The 20,213-nt window shown below is 47.8% G+C and overlaps 1 protein-coding gene across 3 annotated transcripts in view; it reads right to left on the bottom strand.

Moving 5' to 3' along the window:
- ptpn20 (protein tyrosine phosphatase non-receptor type 20) overlaps nucleotides 1-20,213 on the bottom strand; it is a 46,449-nt gene that overhangs the window by 4,300 nt on the left and 21,936 nt on the right. For 2 of the 3 annotated variants that reach the window (XM_064318408.1, XM_064318406.1), the window contains 18 exons: nucleotides 19,444-19,655; nucleotides 18,690-18,788; nucleotides 17,914-18,275; nucleotides 17,036-17,279; nucleotides 16,654-16,824; nucleotides 15,951-16,125; nucleotides 14,675-14,885; nucleotides 14,541-14,578; nucleotides 13,031-13,120; nucleotides 11,952-12,022; nucleotides 11,364-11,525; nucleotides 10,878-11,112; nucleotides 10,171-10,268; nucleotides 8,810-8,892; nucleotides 6,671-6,831; nucleotides 5,518-5,666; nucleotides 4,381-4,471; nucleotides 778-1,112 (listed from right to left, as the gene is read on the bottom strand). In XM_064318408.1, coding sequence (XP_064174478.1) covers nucleotides 778-1,112; nucleotides 4,381-4,471; nucleotides 5,518-5,666; nucleotides 6,671-6,831; nucleotides 8,810-8,892; nucleotides 10,171-10,268; nucleotides 10,878-11,112; nucleotides 11,364-11,525; nucleotides 11,952-12,022; nucleotides 13,031-13,120; nucleotides 14,541-14,578; nucleotides 14,675-14,885; nucleotides 15,951-16,125; nucleotides 16,654-16,824; nucleotides 17,036-17,279; nucleotides 17,914-18,275; nucleotides 18,690-18,788; nucleotides 19,444-19,655 — 2,987 coding nt within the window. Of the gene's footprint in view, nucleotides 1-777; nucleotides 1,113-4,380; nucleotides 4,472-5,517; nucleotides 5,667-6,670; nucleotides 6,832-8,809; nucleotides 8,893-10,170; nucleotides 10,269-10,877; nucleotides 11,113-11,363; nucleotides 11,526-11,951; nucleotides 12,023-12,635; nucleotides 12,846-13,030; nucleotides 13,121-14,540; nucleotides 14,579-14,674; nucleotides 14,886-15,950; nucleotides 16,126-16,653; nucleotides 16,825-17,035; nucleotides 17,280-17,913; nucleotides 18,276-18,689; nucleotides 18,789-19,443; nucleotides 19,656-20,213 lie in introns of those variants that run through there. The other variant, XM_064318407.1, reaches the window with a different exon arrangement.

Genomic DNA, 20,213 nt, shown 5'->3' with positions numbered 1-20,213 from the left:
TACTCTTTGAACAGATTACTGTTCTGCTGCAGCCACGCCTTCCACCCCAGCACACCTCTCTAACCACTTCCTCTTTCTGTCTTTAATGCCTTTAATGCCCTTTTTATCAAAACTCCCTCTCACACGTAATCCACAGTTTTCCCTCAGCAGATTCCGTTTCCCGGCTTGTTTTGAAGTCGAGCTGCGTCTAATTCCCCCAAAGACTAACCGTATTTACGTTCCAGCATGTGCTGAGTAATCATGAAGTAATCATAAAAAAAATCATTTGTTTTCAGTTAGACGTTTTTTTGGGGATGATCTCACATCATATGCCACCCTGGATTCTGGGTGTTGGTGGAAGGACACGACAAGTAAACAAGACTTTTATGAGCAGCTCCTTCAACAGGCAGTTACGCTTCAGAGGCTGAGTCACGACTTGCAGACAGCACACGCCATGGATAGCCAAACAGGGATCAGCCACTCCTTTTGAACTGGCTGATTCCTATTTGACTTTTTTTTTTGGGTAGAAAACAGAGACAGGCTCCACCAATCATAGAGAACACTGGCAGTGACCCACAGCACAACGCGGATGTTGATTTGTGGACACTGCTGGGCTACTTCCTGCCTAAGACCCACAGAGGCCAGGAAGTTTTCCCAGAAAGCAACCACCAATCACCATTACTGTTGCTGTACCGGTTGCAACCAAAGCACTGTGTAATTGGTGGAGCTCCTCTCTCCATTCCACCAATAAGGCGACGACGTCATGACGATCCTATCCTTTCGGGCCTCGTGGCTCACCTTCTTCTCCACCATTTTGATGATCTTTATGTGGAAGTAGTCCTGGTTCTGGAAGTTGTCCAGCAGCAGCCGGTAGCGGGCGGTGTCCAGGGGCTCGTGCGGGCTCTCGGGCCAGTACCGGTGGCACTTGACCCGGCCGTGCTCCGCCTCCTGGGTCATCATGGCCACGACGTGGCACCGGTTCTCCCACACCATCTGCCAGAAGCAGTCCAGCGTGCCGGGCAGCGGGCCCTGGGCCGAGATGTAGCGGAACTCGTCCGGCCCCACCCGCATCCGGACGTAGCTGGCGTTTATGTACTCGCCGGCCTCCCCCACCGGGACCCGCGTGCTGTCGTCTGCGAGACACAAGGGGCGGAGTTACAGCACGTCACTCAAAAAAAAAATTGAACTTTTGTTTTTTTTTTTTTTCATCGCATGCATGGCTGTTTCTGACTTCAATGTGACTTAGAATAAAAATCCAATTTTTAGTTTTGTGGCACGCATAGCTATTTCTAGCATAAAAATGTAGCTTAGGCTAAATTATACTTCAAAACACGAAAACCATTTAAGTCAGAGGTACTGAATGGCTTGTTGAAATTCTGGAGTTGCAGTTGAGGTTGGAATGAAAAGCAGCGTACACAGGGAGTCCCCCAGGACCAGAGTGTGACAACCGCTGTTCTAGAACACATCCTGTTTCTGAGGTCAATGTCCGTTACGTCCTCCCACGCAGTTGACGTCTCCATTGCAGATATAGGATCAGGACTTTCTCGCACAACCTCGATGCCGGCTCATCGGAAACAAGGATGCTAGATCTGTCCTCAGGCGCACTTGCTTCTCTGAAACGTTAGTCGCGATGTGGCTTACCCGCCAGACGTCTCCGTTGCGGTAAATTGGATTCGAGAGTATAGTATTACCAAATTAGGTGTTTTTTTTTTTTTTTTTTTGTTGTCCCCTGGCCTCTAGTCTAGACGGCACAGGAATTCAATTCTGGCGCATCGCTGCGGCCGAACCCTACTTAATGAGTGCTAATGGCAGAGCCAGGTCCTCAGCCAATACCGTTCAGGGTCTGATAATCAGCATTTCCTGATTAATCAGGATCAATTACATCCGTTATCGCAGGGGTTCACTGAAACCCCAAAACCTAAACGCTAGCAATGGCGGATTTCCAATTAGCATTTTATTTTTATGAAGCCGATTAATGCGACGTCGTCTTTATTCTCTTCGAACATGAGTAACACAAGGGTCAGAAAACAATAACTGAGTCGATTGGGATACTTTTAAAACGATGTTCTCTTTATATAGTAAAAAAATCATATAAATATTTGTACAGGCATGTGGCCTTATGAAGTATTAATATGAGTCATATGTCTTTAAATGTGTAATGTTAAAATAATTTTTTGTGAGGGTGAAGTATTGTCTTACATGAACATATTGTATTTACATTTCATGTAAGTATCCCACATTTGCTCATTTAAAAACACAAACTGCTGCTTTCATTAGTGGGTGGTCTTTTTCCCAGCATGGTTTTTTAAAATGGAAAATAAAAAAGGCACTTGCACAGTTAGTACCGTTCCCAAATTGCTGATTAGAATTATATTTTGGGGTCTTTATGTTTTTTATGAGGCGGGGGGGCGGGGGGGCTGGTAATTAGCCGTTCACACACTGAGAGCCATTTAAGCAGAAAACAATGTAAACTTGTGCTGCTTTCAGGGGTACACAGTAAATACGCTATCCCATCGGTGTGTGGATACAATAACAAAAATGTTTTCCTCAGGCTAGAAAGATCTGGAAAACATGCTCTGGAAATCAGGCCTAGGAGTGAGTGAGGAAGAGCAGGGGTGATGTCCTTCTAAACTCCCCTGACCCCAGTGGACACAATGGCTTGTCTCCACTGGGGAAACTTATTGCAGGTGTGCAGATTGTGAAAGCTCCCAGATTGAACCGTTTTTTCCCAACACTAGATAGGGTTGCACTAGATAGAGTTCCTCTATGGAGACACATAGGCAAATCCGTTACCGGTCGGCTAAAAGGGAAATGGCTTCTAGCCAAGGGCAATGTCATTATTTTTTTTTATTTGAGGTTTGCGTCGCCAGAGAGTGTTGTCACGGTAACCTTAACGACACCTTCGCTTTACCGCACGTTTACTGCGCTTCTCTAGTGAACTAGCCGCGCTACACCCGCTACATGTTCGCACGCCTTTCTTTCGCTTTATCGCAGAAACACATATGTGTATGTTAACGTTATTATTATTACTGGCTGTTAACTTAACTGTAACTTATAAATGTACTTTTAAAAGCCCAGGGTACAGGTGTTGTAAATTAGCAAGTGCTGTAAACAATGAAGCACTACATCTGACCCCTCAAACGCTGTAGCAGCTATAAAAATTTCCACATCAAACTAATTAATAAATACATATATAAATATTTGGGGACAGTTGGGCAGGTGGGCCACCCCTCTCCCAGCAACCCCCCAACCCACCCCACACCTCTTTCCTAAATGGCCCTGTGAAACGGGAGTGTCAGCCCCAGGTCTGTAGGTTACACAGGGAGGGCAGTGGTTCCCCGTAAAAACACTCGGGGGTGGGGGTGGGGGGGGGCAAGCGGCCGCAATAATAAACGAAGCGTTGCATTGTGGGCCGCCCGCCTGCCATGTGGGGGCGGGGAGGGGGCGTGGTAGGGGAAGGAGCCTACAAGCTGCCGCGTGTCCGCCACCATGGGCCAGTAAACCTCACAACAATGATGAGGACGTGTTTTTGGCTGGACTGCAACAGCGGGGCCAGCCCTACAAACACGAATGTCTGTGACGTTTGGATGAAGTTACACCATTGGTCGGCCGGGTTATGAAGTTACATCATTGGTCGGCCGGTCCAGCCATGTACTAGGTTTTGACCTGGTCTTGTTGTTTCGGTTAAAACCCTAGACTCCTAGGAAAAAGGGTTCTTTGGCTTGTCCTCACAGGGGAACCCTTTCAAGTCCTCCACGGTAGGTGTGAAAAACGTGGGATCTGCTCCCAGATTTGAACCGTTTGGGTGAGACAAAGAACCCTTGAGCTAGACGGGGCTCCTCTGTGGAGGAGGCACCGAGGAGCCTTTGGGAAGCTCTGTCCTCTGAGAGTGTATCGCAAACCTCCCATTCACCTCCATGTAAAAAAAAAAAAAAACGTAAGTAGTATAAACAGGATCCCTCTGGCCGCTGAACATGGAAGCTGGACTGCTAGCGTAGCATCGGGGGCTTTCCAAACCACCGAGGAAATAAAGACGTAATTTTATGTAACCTGATGCATTATGGGACACGCAGCGGCGCGCGAGCGCAGAATGCGATGCGTTTAGCTAGCCCCGTGCTGAACGCGCGGGGGGGGTGGGGGGACGGGGCGGGGGGAGGTGCTACGAGCGCTCCGCTGCTAGCACGTTAGCGCGCGACAGTGCTTCCGGACAATGGCCGCTCCGGTTTGAAACATGAATGGCCGCCACTTAACCTCACTTGTGTTTAAAAAAAAAAAACGAAATAAAATAAGGGTACTAATAAAATGATGGATTAAGGTACGGAGTGAAACTGCGGGCTTCCAAAATACGTATTATTATTATTAGTTATTATTAGTATTATTATGGTTTTGAAGGAGACTTACAGGGGAGGATATCCCGGTATCGATTTTTCTCCCGGTTTTCAGGTGCTTTCCCAATGAGGCAGTTGTCGGAGGGTTTCAAATGTTCCAGTGCCTGAGGGAGGGGGGAGGAGGGGGAACAATAAGACATTCTGTGGGTTAATCACCATATTCCAGTTTTAGATAATTAAGTCCATACGGCCTGGCATCTCTCCGCCCCCCCGCCCCCCCCCAGTAAAACAGGCAGCAGTGTGAGAGGGCGTTTCTCACGGCTTGGGGCCGAGCGGAGCAGAGACGAAAGCCGTAAACGAAATAGCCGGTAAACAGCCCAGGAGCCGAGGGCCGTAAAGAGAGCGACTACACGCTGACCTCTGCTGTTATTCTATCTGTGACCGTGCACCCCACCCACCCCACCCCGCCCTGCGCGACTGGCCTAGCATCCGGGCGGCAGTGTAGTAATAACAGGTACGGAGCTGGTCTTGAAACCTAAAGGTCACAGGTTCGATTCCCCGGGTAGGACACTGCCGTTGTACCTTTGAGCAAGGTACTTAACCTGCATTGCTTCAGTATATATCCAGCTGTATAAATGGAGGCAATGTAGATGCTATGTAAGAAGTTGTGTAAGTTGTTCTGGATAAGAGTGTCTGCTAAATGCCTGTAATGTAATGTGATGGCAAGTGGGTACCAGTCTGGACATTCCCCCGCAATCACCTGCCTTCCTGTTCCCCCAGTAAAGAGGGCTTTTTTTGGAACAATAAATGTGTTTAGATTTGGGGCGCTGGATCAGAACCAGTTTAAAACTCCTGCCCCAGAGCAAAGAATTTCACCCTCATCACTCACCTAACACCTCAACTGTACACATTAACCGCTAAATCGCGCGGGCTGCTCTGGGTAATGGGGTGGCTCGGCGGATATAGCCTATAGGTGCAGTGGTGACCAACCCTGTTCATGGAGATCTGTAGGTTCTGTAGGTTTTCACTCCAGTCCTAACTTAAGCGCACCTCATTCAGTAGTTAGAGGTCTCGCTGAGCTGTTGATTAGTAGAGTCAGGTGTGCCACATGAGGATTTAAATGAAAATCAACAGGGTGGTAGATCTCCAGGAACAGGGTTGGTCACCACTGCTGTAGTGTAATAGGGATGAGGGCGCATGTGTGCAGTACCATGAACTCTTTCACCAGCTCCTGCTGGTCCAGTTGGTGCTGCAGGATCTGGATGAGCGCTTTGACCCTTGACCCCGAGTATTGACCAGTCCTGGAGGGGCTGATCATCGCCAAGCTGGACAGCTCCTCTTCTGTCACTATAGGTGGACCTTTTCAACAAGGGTAAAGGGGAAAAACGGTATGCACAAAAGTGAATTTCTTTTCACAGTTCACTTTAAATACCGATGTCAATGCCAAGATATTTTCAGAATCTCTTCCGAAAATAAAAATGAAGGTGAATTGTAATAATAAAGTAAAAGCATAAGTATGCATTATAGCAATCTGAACATAACTAGTTAACTCAAAATGCACATAAAGAACTATTATGAGGTGCAAAGTACTGTACAATGAAAGGGATTTCCATATTAGTCACTTCATCCTTTTTTGGGATATGTTCACATATGCACCAAGAGCTTTCTCAGATGACAGTTACTCTTTAAATAATTTGGCATAACGTTAGCAACATACACAAGGAACACACACAGACACGTTAAACAAGCGCATTACTCTAATCTGCCGTGTTTCCTAACTAAAGAAAGTGAGAAGGAGTTGGTGTCACCCAGCAAATTGAAAAGATTTTGTTAGGATTAGGGAGCAGCTATGGGAAAGTTTGTTTTTTTTTTGCCGGTGCTCTTGCATGACGGTAGGTGACGTGTACAGGAACTGTGTCTAGCGTCAGTTGTTTGAAGTTGTTTGAAGGTGAGAGTCCGTAAACCTCCAATTAACTTCAAAGGCTGAAGGCAAGCGAGAGCTTTTCATATGGGAACATGACCTCGCCCAAGTATCCCTCAAATATCAAAATGGCAACAGCTTTTGTCAACAGCTTCTACTTTTTTTTAAAAACTTGCATAAAATAAATAATGTCAACATTACCTGCCACGCAGTGCACAAATCACATACTGATGTGTATGTTCAATGCATATGACTAGAGTTTTGAAATATGAGTTTAGCATATTTTTACAGCACACACAACACACGTTGTAATTGTAATTATGAATGTGGCAATGTTTGCGGGTATGTCATGAGTGTGCATTAACGTGCCGATATTGCTGCTGACTCTTCCGGAACATTCAGTGTTTCGCGGCAGCTAGCGACCGAACGGTTCGAGCTCTACCTGCGAGAGGCGTCGGCTCCTGATCGGAGGGCTTAGACGACTCTCCGTCTTCGTCGTCACCGTCATCATCATCATCATCATCATCGCTACTCCAGCCGTCAGACTGACCTTTGACCTTTCCCTTCACACCCTTGTCTGGGTGTGAGTGCGGGGGCGGGGCTCTGAAGGGGGATCGGGGGAGGAATGAGGAACAGTGCTATCGCTCGGCGGGCGAAAGTCACGCAAGGTGGACTTTCCTGCGATTTTTCCACCTAGAAGGTAGAAAAGCTGCTAATTGTAACAGACGCAATCGGCCGACACCAATTACATGGATCAGTTTCCCCACCTGAAGGAGAACAGAGGGCATGAAAGAAGGCACTCGTGGAGCAGGCGCTGTATCTTTTTCTACCTCTAAACGTGACGGCATTTGGCCCCGTTTATACCTGGTCGTTTCAGGTGACCGGTATCTTAATCTGTATCTGGGTAAGATTTAACCACATTGCATTTACACTTGGTAATCAGATGCATCTCCTATACTCTTCCCCAATACTGTTCTCCTATATCCTCCTATGCACTTCCCCTATACCCCTCCCCAATACTGTTCTCCTTCCTTATATCTTATCTTATATACATATCCTTCCTGCATACCATTCTGCTTCTCAGTAAAATATTCAGTGTTAAATCAACTCTTGCAGAGTACATGTGGTCCCTATTGGACTCGGATGTACTCTGTTAAAGTCGAATTAATGCAGGACATTTTACTGTGTACATCTTCCCACTCTGTGCTGTTCTCTTGCACCCTTGCCTATAACCTTTCTTTTTCACTGTCCCCCTAAACTGTTACCCTACACCTCACCCTCTGCTACCTCCCTTACACTGCCCCCTACAGGGCATAAGTGGGCACAGACTTTTAATGTAGACTGGGGGAGGAAAAGCCAAGCAAAGGGAAATGAGAATGTCCAGACTGGGGAAGCAGTGCATCCTAAACCCGGTGACTCCATTAACCCCCCCTCCCCTCCCCCTCACCCCTCTGAACCCCCCCACCCCCCAAAGTCACTCATCACAGGGGTCAGAGTGATTGGCAGGTGAGGGGCGGAGCCAGTGTTTCACAAATCAGCACATCATTACACTGTCCTGTATAGCTGATTACATGCTCAGGGCTCGCTCTCAGCCCAGCCAGACAACAGAGCCCCCAGTATCTGCCCTGGGCGGCCCTGACGCCTTGCGCCTGTCCGTCAGTTTCAGATTACCGGGTTCCAACTGAGCCGGGACTCTACGCAGGGACAGGTATACCGCTTTACAGGTAAGCAGCGACATATCAGATTCCGCTATCTTTAAGTTTATGTTCTCCTTTAATTCCAGGCTTTCTGTCATTCCCAAAAAAAAAGTTTTAGTTATATCAGTGGCTCTCTGCTTCCCCCTTGTGGACATCACTGAGACTTTTCACTACTGTTAGCACACACATAAGGACAGCCACAAGCTAAACTACTCAATATGCTAAATGCTATGTCACCCAGGGACATGAACTGGAGGAGATATGATTGTCATGTGACACACACATTGAAAGCTAACAGCTCTAAGTAAATGAAAGTGGCGTAAATATCTATGAAATATCAGAAATTATATTCAGCATTGAGAAGCAGCATCATGGGTAAGATGCAGCATTAGATAGATAAGGAGATTGTATTTATCGCTATGTAAAAAAAGTTGTGTAAGTCACTCTGGCTAAGAGCGTCTGCTAAATGCCTGTAATGTAATGTAAGGAGACAGATCAGACTTATCGTCTTATCAAGACCAAGTTCAGATCAAAAGTGCGAGGGCAGCCAAGATGAGGAAAAAGCGTCCTGCCAGAGCATTGCCGAGTAAAGCCCACACTGCCCACATCAACACTACAGTGGACAAATTAAATTACTTTTCATAGCAGTTAGTTATGAGTTGGTCCTAAAACGATGGGATCAAGATGTAACATGTTGAATTTTGGAGATGGATAGTAGCCATCCTTAAACTCGGTAGTTCACGCTGAACGAATTTTCCCACGAAGAGTTCCACAAAACATTTAAATGTTGGCTGCTGACTTTTTGATGTGACCTGTCCTGTGGTGTGGAAGAGGAGACTGGGTGTCCCGTCCCGAGGGTGGGGGGTGCGGGGTACGGGTCCTACCTTTCGGAGGCGTCCTGTAGCATGTCTGGGACGCAGAGGGGAGGGCAGCAGGTCTGGTGCATGGGTGTACAGTTTCGGCTGTCCTGTGGGGCAGATGGAGGGAGGGGGAGGGGGAGAGGGAGAGAGAGAGAGAGAGAGGGAGAGAGAGAGAGGGGAAGGGAGAGAGAGAGGAGCAGAGAGAAAGAAAGACTTAGTGACAAAAAACTGAGAACCACCTTGACGAGGTACAGACTCAGCGAGCACCACTTAGCCATAGAAACTGGCAGGCACAGACAATCATGGTTGCCAGAAGAAAATAGATTGTGCCAACAATGCAAAGGCAACCAAATTGAAACGGAAAAACACTTCCTAATGGAATGCACAAAATTTGACCAAATTCGCCAAAGATTCTACCAAAAAATAATCCAGAAATGTCCCCAATTCAATGATATACCCAATGACGATAGATTACCCTACCTATTAGGAGAAGAAAAAGGCTGCTGCATATTAGCAGCACAATTTGTGTTCTCTTGCCATACTCTGAGGGACAATGTGTGACCACCTCATGCACACATTTACACACAGCATACACACGTACAAGCAGACACATAATATTCACTCATGCACATAACACACAGATAATCAGACACACACACACACACACCTAACATCACTTACTGATATTTTTGTATATATTTTTTTTTTTATTTTTTTATTTTTTTTTAATATAACGGATTAACTGTATATAGTTGTATGTTATAACCACTGCTTTGGCAACACAAGTGCCTATATTTGTCATGCCAATAAAGCACTTTGAAATTGAAATTGAAATTGAAAGAAGAGACAGAGAGAGAGAGAGAGAGGCGGTAGGTTTGAGTGGCAATCATTCAGACTGGTTCTCACCACCTGAGTTTCTATACGCTGTTCCACAGCAGGGAATGTGAGGCTTCAGTAACTCATTTTATGGATTGCCTATGTCACCACAGCGAGCCTTGTGCCAGCCTGGCTGTTTTTAGCACGTTAGCCTCCTCTGTGCTTTCTGCACTGAGCCAGCCTGGCTCTCTTTAGCACGTTAGCCTCCTCTGTGCTCTGCACTGAGCCAGCCTGGCTCTCTTTAGCACGTTAGCCTCATCTGTGCTTTCTGCACAGTGCAAGCTTGGCTTTCTTTAGCACGTTAGCCTCCTCTGTGCTTTCTGCACTGTGCAAGCTTGGCTCTCTTTAGCACGTTAGCCTCCTCTGTGTACTCCATTGTGTGTATTCTTTAGATAGGTGGTATGGGATGAAAAACCATATCAGACTCCAGCACTGACATCCTAATGCAGTAATAATTGAAGGAATGGATGTCACTTTCAGGTGTTTGCAGATAGGCGTGTCTGTTTCACCTTTTCTGAACTCTCAGGAGATTCTCCCTGTTTTTCTTCATTCCATGAAGCCTGAGGGTTTTCCAGATCTTCCTTAGCTTCTGGTTGTGTGGTGATTTCTGCATTTAAAGCACACAAATAAAGTGCACACAAATGCATGTGAACGTTATTTATATATTTATAGCTTCTAGGAGTTGGTCACATCCAGTCACAAAGAAAAGGGAAAGTACTTCTGCTTTGCCAAGAATTTATATTTACTCTTGGAGCTGTTGATATGGTTTGGACTCAACATGTCCAAAAGCACAAACCCAGGATTTGCTTAAAAATCTGAAGAATCTGGCGAATGAGAGGCATCAATTGTAAAGCGCTTTGGATAAAAGCGCTATATAAATGCAGTCCATTTGAAGAAAAAAAACATTCGGAAAAATATATATTTCATTTCATTGGAACGAGTTTGGGTAATCTTAAATACACTACACAAATTTCGATTTTAACAGGGAAGTTTTTATTATGAGAAAGTATCTTTGTTTCAGAAAACAAACCAGATTTAACAATATTTGTAGAAAATTTCCTTCTAGCTGAGAGTGGTAGTCACAATGATCATAGGGGCACTGGAACTCAAACAGTCTTATTGTGGGTGTGTCTTATGGGGGGAACACCCGGCTGGTCCCTGGCAGTGTTTTTGCTGTGTGTGGTGTGAGAGGGGCGTGTCAGAGGTGTAACCTCACCTGGTGAATCCTGAGTGGTGGCAAACACAGATTCAGGGGTGGGGCTGTGGGCGGGGCTGTGGGCGGGGCCAGGGGTGGGGCAGTGGCCGGGGGCGTGGCAGTGGGCGGGGCCGGGGGCAGAGCCACACTGAGGCGGGGTATCCCTGCCGATGGTCAGCTGCACTGAGCCCTCCGCTTTGCGTAGGATGTCCACTACCTTACTGTGACTAAGTCCAGACACGATGATGCCGTTCACCTGCACACACACACACACACACAGGCACACACACACAAGTGTGCGCGCACACACAGACACAAACAAAGAATTTAACTGAATTACTTATGCAGATCTTTATGGATTTCTGCAGTATAACAAAATATATCCCCTTTGTGTGGAGCCGAAATGTTACTCAGGGTCATAGTGACCACAGAGCACAGAGAGTCTTTATGGATGTGTGATTGACAGGGTGATTGACGGGGTGATTGACAGGCTGACTGACGGCTTACCTCCAGCAGCACGTCTCCCACCCTCAGTCTGCCGTCCTGCTGGGCCAGGCTTCCCGAACAGATCTCCCTCACGCGGAGCACGCTCCCGTTAATGCCCCCCACCAGGGAGAAGCCCAGCCCCCCCCTCTCCGGCTTCTGGAACTCCACCTGGAGAATGCAGCTCTGCGGGGGGTGGGGGGAGGAGAGGAGGGAGGGGGTCAGGGCTATGCTCTACCAGAACCATACCCCCTCTCCCCCTTCTCCAGTGGGGAGAAGGTCCTATCCCAGGCATGGCCACACGCTACACCGCTAACAATTACAGAGGACAGCGTAGACCCGGCAACAGCCCCAGCGCCTGACGTCAGATCCCTACGCCGGTTTATGAAAGGTCCTGGCTGCCCGGGAAACAAGGGTGATGATGTCACATCATTCTGAAGGAAAGGCCGGTGAAATATTCATGCGTGAATCTAGCGAGGGCGATGCCAGCGGGGGTGGGAGCCATTAACAGCCCAAAGGACAAAGCCGGATTAGAGGGAAGGGGGTGGGGGGGGGGGGGCGGGGGTCGGATTTCAGGTGCTGTCACCTGGATGAAAGGAAGGGGGCAGTTACCTCCGGCTCTGAGGTCACGGAGAGACGCCCTCTGAACTTCACGCTGGGCTTGGGCGTGACTGTGACTGTGGCTGGACAGCGGGAGAGAGAGAGAGAGAAAGCGTTCAGATGATCGCAGGCCTCAAAGCATGCACATACAAGCTCATAGCCACTCTCCTGGCTCTCCTCTAAAGGCCCAGCAGAGCCTAAACACAGCTTTCTGGATCCCTGCTTACTGGTGCTCATTTTGGAGTTTCCACCTGTAAATAGCAGGATCTTTCAGCTCTTTCACAAATCGAGAGAGTCTTCCATTATGTTATTAATAATACAACCACAAAACCAAGCTACAGTTGGAAAAATAAAATTAATAAATCAGTTTATTATGGGACAGTTACTACATTCGCATTTAATCTGTCTAAAAACTGCTTAGAGAGTCTTAAAGTTCTTCCAACCCTATCCAGAAAATGTATTTCAAGCTCCAGTTATAGATACATGTTGAAAAGTGTTACATTTTTTTCTTAAAAGTAAATGAAAAGACAGCAACTCCAAATAGTTCTTACAACGTGGGCTATCGGAGAAAGCAATGATAAAACCACTCCGCTGAGTCAACGCTATACCGAGACACCGTTAGACACTGAGTCGAATCGTACCCAGACTTCGCCGACAGAGCTGGCGAGCAAAATCTGAAACAAGTCAAGAACTCACGGCGGCGTCCTTTCTGTGCAGCCATTTCAGCGTCGCCGAAGAGCTGGCCTCCATTTCACTGCGCTCGCCGCACGAGGAGGAGTGTTGACGAACGGGTCTCCTCCTCACCTGACGGGAGGGACGCGCCTCCCTATTTCAAGAGCTACCTCCCGCTTAGCCGTCTCCCCGGCAACAGCGGCGCGCGCTAGCCGGATGAGCCGGGTTTATGGACAGTGTGCAAAAATGCAGCTCAGTACCCCCCCCCGGCCCCCGCCCGCCCTGCCCCCCCCGCGCCCGCGGAGGCAGCGGGCCTCGCAAATAATTAATCCCCTCTGCCCCAGACAGGCTCCGTCTGTCAACGGCGGAGTCGGGCTGCGCGTCAGGGACAATCGGCGGCGAGAAACCGGATTCCGTACCGTCCTCGCCCGCCGCCACCGCGGGTCCCGCCGGGCTGTGCTCCTCGGACCGCGGGAAAAATCTGATGTCCTTCTTCCATTCGAATAAACCTGGAGAGGCGGTTTGGGAAGACGTTTCAGTTATACTTGGAGGAAAAAAAAGAACACCACCACTGTCCCATTTCTGTATGATAAAAACACCACATAACTTTTTTTCAAAACTAAGAATTTAGAAAGGATGACAAGTGTGAGTTCTAAATAGTCTCAATGCTGAAAATGTTAGGACCCTCTTCAGGATTTCCTTCAAACAACTTCAAGAGTGGAAAAACTCATCTTCTTTCCATTTTTAACATGTATGTGGTTCTGCAGGCAACTTAAATTTTTTATGTTTTTAATTATTTGAATTAATTATTTGTTCTAACAATACATTTAAAAATAATATATTAGTTAAAATATAATAATACATTAGTTTAAAATATAAAAAAGATACAAAAAATAGGCTACATCCCCCGAATTAACAGCCTGTCTGTCAATCATTTGCCCACACACACAGCGTACACAAAAGGACATTCATTCTGCGTGTCTGGCAAAATGAATTTGGAACCGCTTGCGATTCCCTGGCCTGTATAGCCTAAATGTCATGTGTTCGACATGCATTTAGTATTTATTTATTTATTATGTTTATTTATTTATTTTGTAGCTGTGGTTCCTGCGCTTGGTTTAAATGAGCAAAAAAAAAAAAAAAACCCAACACTTTGGCAATGAAGTGCGGAGGGGGGGTTTCCCTAATAGAAACTGACACCGTGCTCCACACGTCGGCGAGGGCAGCGAAGCGTTGACTGACGGTGGGGTCGGGGCGGCAGCCACCGGAGCAGCTTTCCGTCTCGCTCATGTCACTTCCGACTAGAGTTAAGCCTCTCGGTCTGCGAGCCGGCGAGCGTTAGCCGAGCAGCCAGCGCCGCTCAGCCGGGGGGGGGGGGGAGAGACGGCCGCGGCTCTGACCGCGCGAGCGCTCCATCAGCCCGGGGGAAGGTTAAACAGACGCGCGGCGTGGTCCGGCGAGCGGCGGCCTTGTCCACTCGAGAACGAGGCGGCGCAGATGAGCGATGGTGAAAGGCAGCCTCTGCCAGCAGTAATTATTTTACTTACTTGGGGAGGGTGGGGGGGGGGTCTAGATGGTGGAATATAAACGAGCCCAGCCTACTACAGACTGTGTCGGTAACATGCGCATGCAACTCTCCCTTTAACAGCAAACAGGACACAAGTGATATTAAACCCTTTGGAGAGCAGGTTCTTTGGAATTGTTTTTTTTTTTCTTCAAAATTCTTAGTCAGTGTTCTAGAACTCCATTGCTCTCAATCACCAGCAGCCATTGTTACATCAGCGTTAGAATTTTCAGTTAAGAACATTCTAATCACATATTTCTGACCTCGCACCTGAGAGGGGTTAAACAGCGTATCGATGCCCTGTCATAAGAGCATTATTTTAAAAATTATACGAGGCTTTATAATATAATTATATGAAAACATACCATTCCATTTTCCCTTTGACGTCACAGGCTGGTCGTCTCTAAACGCAGAAGACAGACACAGAACAGGAGAGTCAGACATGGCGGCGCTGGTGAACCAATCGCAGCTCGTTCTGTCGGCGAGGGGAGCGGCTCACCTGACGGCCTTGAGCTTGACCTTGCGCGGGGCGAGCTCGCAGGCTTTCACCGCGTCCTCCAGGCTCATTCCCATGGTGCACTTGCCGCAGATGTAGAGGATTTTGTCGTTGGGCTGAATACTGCCGTCCTCACTGGCGGGCGAGGCTGGCACCACCTCCAGAACGTAAATGCCCTGCCACTTACTGCCAATGCCCCCCGTCAGCTTTATACCTGCAATGCCAACCAGATAGCATGCTTACTGCTAATGGCCCCAGTTAGATTTATACCTGCAATGCCAACCAGATCACACTGCTAATGCCCTGTACTGCTTACGCTAATGCCCCTGTTAGCTTTATACCTGCAATGCCAACCAGATAGCATGCTAACTGCTAATGGCCCCAGTTAGATTTATACCTGCAATGCCAACCAGATAGCATGCTTACTGCTAATGGCCCTGATAGCTTTGCTTACTGCTAATGGCACCCTGTTAGCTTTATACCTGCAATGCCAACCAGATAGCATGCTTACTGCTAATGCCAAGCTTGCTTACTGCTAATGGCCCCATAGCTTGCTTACTGCATGCCCGTACTTTATACCTGCAATGCCAACCAGATAGCATGCTTACTGCTAATGGCCCCAGTTAGATTTATACCTGCAATGCCAACCAGATAGCATGCTTACTGCTAATGCCCCCCTGTTAGCTTTATACCTGCAATGCCAACCAGATAGATCTACGCTAATGCCCCAGTAGCTTTATACCAGCAATGCCAACCAGATAGCATGCTTACTGCTAATGCCCCCCTGTTAGCTTTATACCTGCAATGCCAACCAGATAGCATGCTAACCGCTAATTCCCCCAGTTAGCTTTATACCTGCAATGCCAACCAGATTGCATGCTAACTGCTCATGTTAGCTTTCTACCTGCAAAAGCTTTAATGGTTTGAGTTATGGCATTGAGTGCAGCGCGTGTAAGATCTTCTGTAACCAGTTATGAATGCACTTGTGATCACAGAAGATTGGTCACTCCAGGGCCTGTTTCAGGAAGCAGGATTCCTGAGTTGGCTGGATGACTGCACTGAGTAAAAACTGGAACCCTCCCAAACTGGAACGTGGACTGAAGGAAAAAAAAAAAAAACTGCTCCAGGTTTTACTCAGCGCAGCTATCCAAGTAACTCCGTAATCCTGCTTTTTGAAACACCCCCCTGGTCTCCATTATTCCCAACAGAATAATGTTTGGTGTTTTGGTATCCATGGCAATTTTTAGCTAAATGTGCCCTACGAGGCTGCGTAACGCACCAAGCTGTCCTGTCGGCGTCTTGTACAGGGTGATGTCCGGGAGGCTGTCGGGGGGAGGGGGGGCGCGCAGGTTCTGCACTGCCCTCCCCAAAACCATCTTCAGCCGCTTGGTAGAGGACCGCAGGATCTTTATGGCGACGTCGTCTGTCACGTTCGTCACGTCGTAGCCGTTCACCTGCAGCGTCGAAGGAGAGCGAAAAAAAAACCAGCGCGCTATTACAACATCACGCTCTTCTGAACGGTTCTGTGCTGATTTTATAGTACTAAGCGTATATACTGTATACACTTGTGACTGAAACATCCCATCCTTCCAAAAACAAGTGGAAACTGTGTGTCAACCTGGGGGCTGCCAGCTCTGGCACTGTCTGGATCAAAACCAGACCACCAGGCCCATCAATGCATTAGAACAGGGTCTTAACTGATACCAGACAACGAGGCCCATCCACGCACTATAATAGAGCCTTAGCCAATACCAGACCACCTTGGGGCCCATCCACGCCACCAGAACAGGGTCTTAACAGGTACGGGACACTGCCCACCAATGCAGTAGAACTTCACCAATACCAGACCATGGGGCCCATCCATGCACTAGGACAGTTCTTCAGTAGGGTGAACCCCCCTAGCCCCTAGGCAGCCTTAAACCGGGATTTTCACCGGTTGGGCGCGTCACGAAACCGAATCGAGATCTTGGTTCCCACCGTACCGTGACCAGGCGGTCTCCGCCTCGCAGCCTGCCGTCCGCCTTGGCGGGATTGTCCAGGACGTCCTGGATGTAGTAGCAGTCGTCCAGCTTGCTCCGTGCGATGGTGAACCCAAAGCTCCCGCTCCGGGACTTGGTGAGCGTCACCTTCAGCTCAAACTCCTTCATCGCATCCTGGTGGAGAGAAATTCAGGAAGAAGGGATTTAAGTCACATCTACAGTTGGTCTCATTCGTATTAGAACATTCAAACATTCAAATAAACAAGATGAAAGAAAGACTGCCTCATAGGTCCAACATTCAGCACTGTTAGTAACACAAGTCCTATTACATGCAACTTGATGTAATGCAACGTCTTGGAATCGGAGATTCCTCTGTGCGCCTCACCTTCCCCGGGTCTTCCTCATCCTCCTCCGACTCGTCCCACGCGTAGTTGCTGAAGTAAGAGAGCTCGGCCGGGTCGTTTTCGGGGGGCAGCAGGCTGGGCACGACTCCATACATGGGGCCATCCGAGGATTCCGAGCTGCAGCTGATGGGGCTCCCAGAGGTGGAGGTGATGGTCAGGTACTCCTCGTCCGCCTGGATGACCAGCCCGTTCTCCGCCAAGATGGCGGGGTCTTCCGGGACGGTGCTGTAGACACAGGCCCCAAAAACAAATCACACTCTCTCCGAAAAATATTCACGGCTCCCATTTACCAATAACGATCAATACTGTAAAATATCCACTTCTCCCATTTACCAATAACGATCAATACTGTAAAATATCCACTTCTCCCATTTACCAATAACGATCAATACTGTAAAATATCCACTTCTCCCATTTCCCAATAACGGTCAATACTGTAAAATATCCACTTCTCCCATTTACCAATAACGATCAATACTGTAAAATATCCACTTCTCCCATTTACCAATAACGATCAATACTGTAAAATATCCACTTCTCCCATTACCCAATAACAATCAATAATGTAAAACATCCACAGCTCCCATTTCCTAATAACGATCAGTAATGTAAAACATCCACTGCTTACACTTTCCAATACTGATCGCTGCTGCTGTACAACATCCAGAGCTTTCCACTTTCCAACAATGATCAATACTGTACAAAAGTCTATCTATCTTGATTTTGATTTGTCTATCAGTTTTGGTTTTCAAGGTCAAACCTTTGAATATATATATGAAGGTCAAACCTTTGAATCTATATGAAGATCAGTGCATTTTATTCAGTTAAGGTCACTGAGGGCAAACATGAGAGGCGTTACCTTTCAGACGTGGGAGCGTGATTGGTGTAGGCAGCGCTAGAATCACTTGGCTCCTCCTCCGGGGCGGAGCCTGTTGCCAGGGAGGGCTCAGTGTCAGCGGCGGTCGCTGTTTCCTGGTCCCCGGCATTACTGCTTGCGCTGGAGCTGGAGTGTGGGGAGGGGGCCAGCTCCGCCTTGGGCTTGTTCTCTGGGCTCTGCTGCGTCACCTGGGGCCCTTCCCGGCCCTCAGACACGCTCACCTGTCTGCAGGTGTTCTCCTTGACCCTCTGCAGCAGCAGCCGGTGAAACTCGGGGGTCACGCCCGCCACCTGCAGGTCCATGGACTTCGATCTGTGCTCTCGAGTGGGAGATGGAATGGGAGTCTGAGAGACACAGGGGACAGTCATCACATCATGTCTCATACAGCCATACAGCTGCACCACATGAACACTAGAGCAAGGGCTCCTTCCAATCGCTTAATTTACCCCCTCACTTCCTGTCCTTGCCTCCTTTCCTAGCCTCCTTAGCTCCACTCAACGGAGGACAAAAGGAAAGAACACGAGGGAAGGACGCAAGGAAATTAAGCAAGGACGCAAAATAAGCCATTGTAAGGAAAGCATGTATTCGGCAAATGGATATGCTTTGTACAGCAGAATGAAATGGGATTTTTAAAAAAGGGAATTTGCATTTACTCCCATTCTGTGTGTGTGTGTGTGAACCTTATCTCAGTGAAAGAAGCTGTAATCTTCTCACATGATTATTTGTTTATTGAAACGTCTTTATTGGCGGAGTCTTACCATGGCGTTGGCGTCAAATTCGGGCAGTGTGCCGGGAGGGGGGCGACACAGCAACAGGGTTACCTCCTCTGGGCCCCCCCTCAGGAGGTGCAGAACTGCCTGCGGAGGGGGGCAAACGACAGGGCCATCTGTGCAATGCATCATGGGAGCTGGCCGCCGTCCACGCAGAGTTCGCGGGAGGCTGGACCGGACACACTTCCTAAATGAGCTCCTCCATTTAATCCCGTGTGTTCCGGGGGACTAGATTTCCCCAGATTAAGGCCTCAATGCTGACACGCTAGAACGGGGGTGTTTTCGGATAACAGTCTTATCCGAAACGGGCCGCTGTGGGTGCAGGGTTTTGTTTTAGCCCAGCACTAAAGACACCCGATTCTACCTGGAGTCTTGATTGAAGACCATGATTAGTTAATCAGTTGAATCAGGTGTCTTAGTGGTGGGCTAAAACCAAAACCTGCACCCCCACCGGCCCTTTTTGGGTAACACTGGACACCCCTGCTTTAGAAGGAGCTTTCAAGGGCACAGATACACAGAGCCTTCCCTTCATCTCTGAGGGACTCAGTTTCAGGTTGGGTGGCTTTCAGATTGAAGTAATAACATGCCCGTTCACAGTGCAGTTGTTTCTCGGGTGCGAAAAGTTCAAACTTTATTTCAAACTTTCCCTAATCTGTTGATTATGGTGACACTGAAAGAAAAGATCAAACAGGATGGAAAAACTTGCATGCAATTGGCCCTCACTGTGCACCCCTGTGTTTACCTGATAGGACAGCCCCTTCACCCCCAGGCCGTTGACGGCCAGGATGATGTCACCCTGCTGGACGAGCCCGCTCTCCTCTGCCGGCTGTCCCTGGAAGAGCCTCTTTATCCGGACCACATTCCCAGAATCCTCTGGGGTATCCAGCTCCGAGATCAGGAAGCTGAATCCCAGGCCGCTCAGGTTCTTTCTCAAAGTCACTTCCTGTGTGTTCTCTGCACAAAGACAAGGGGTCAGAGGTCATCTGCACTGCTCAACTGTCCACATCCTGACTTTACTGCCTCCTCAGGGAAATACTGCTGTCATAATCAAGTTAAAGGGGAAAGCGCATTGCAGTTGGTAAATTCAGTTGATTTTGTAAATATAATACCAGTGTTCTGTAGATCTGTCTCCCATCACATAAAAAATCTGAAATTACTGCATATTGTATCACCAGGGAAGCTACGCCCAATTTAAATGTAATAGTGATGCATAGTTGAGTCATTGAGGACTGTTTCAGATACAGAGCAAGTACAATATCTAGACAACCACAACTCAGATAAATATGTTCTTGAATCTTCCAACACTGGATGAATCAATTAATTACAATAACATTAAATCTGTGTGTTTTCCCTTGAAATATAAAGGCATAAAAAGTAATATAAATACAACAGACCCAATACAAACATGAAAAAGATTATATCAGCAATATTACATGTAATGAGATCAATTATGATCTTACAGAGGCTGCTGCAATATAATTAGGTTATGTAGCATTAAATGATTAACCATCT

The sequence above is a fragment of the Anguilla rostrata genome, chromosome 18 (assembly GCF_018555375.3).
Source record: "Anguilla rostrata isolate EN2019 chromosome 18, ASM1855537v3, whole genome shotgun sequence".
NCBI classification, from domain to species: domain Eukaryota; kingdom Metazoa; phylum Chordata; class Actinopteri; order Anguilliformes; family Anguillidae; genus Anguilla; species Anguilla rostrata.
This window is presented reverse-complemented; position numbering and strand designations above follow the sequence as displayed.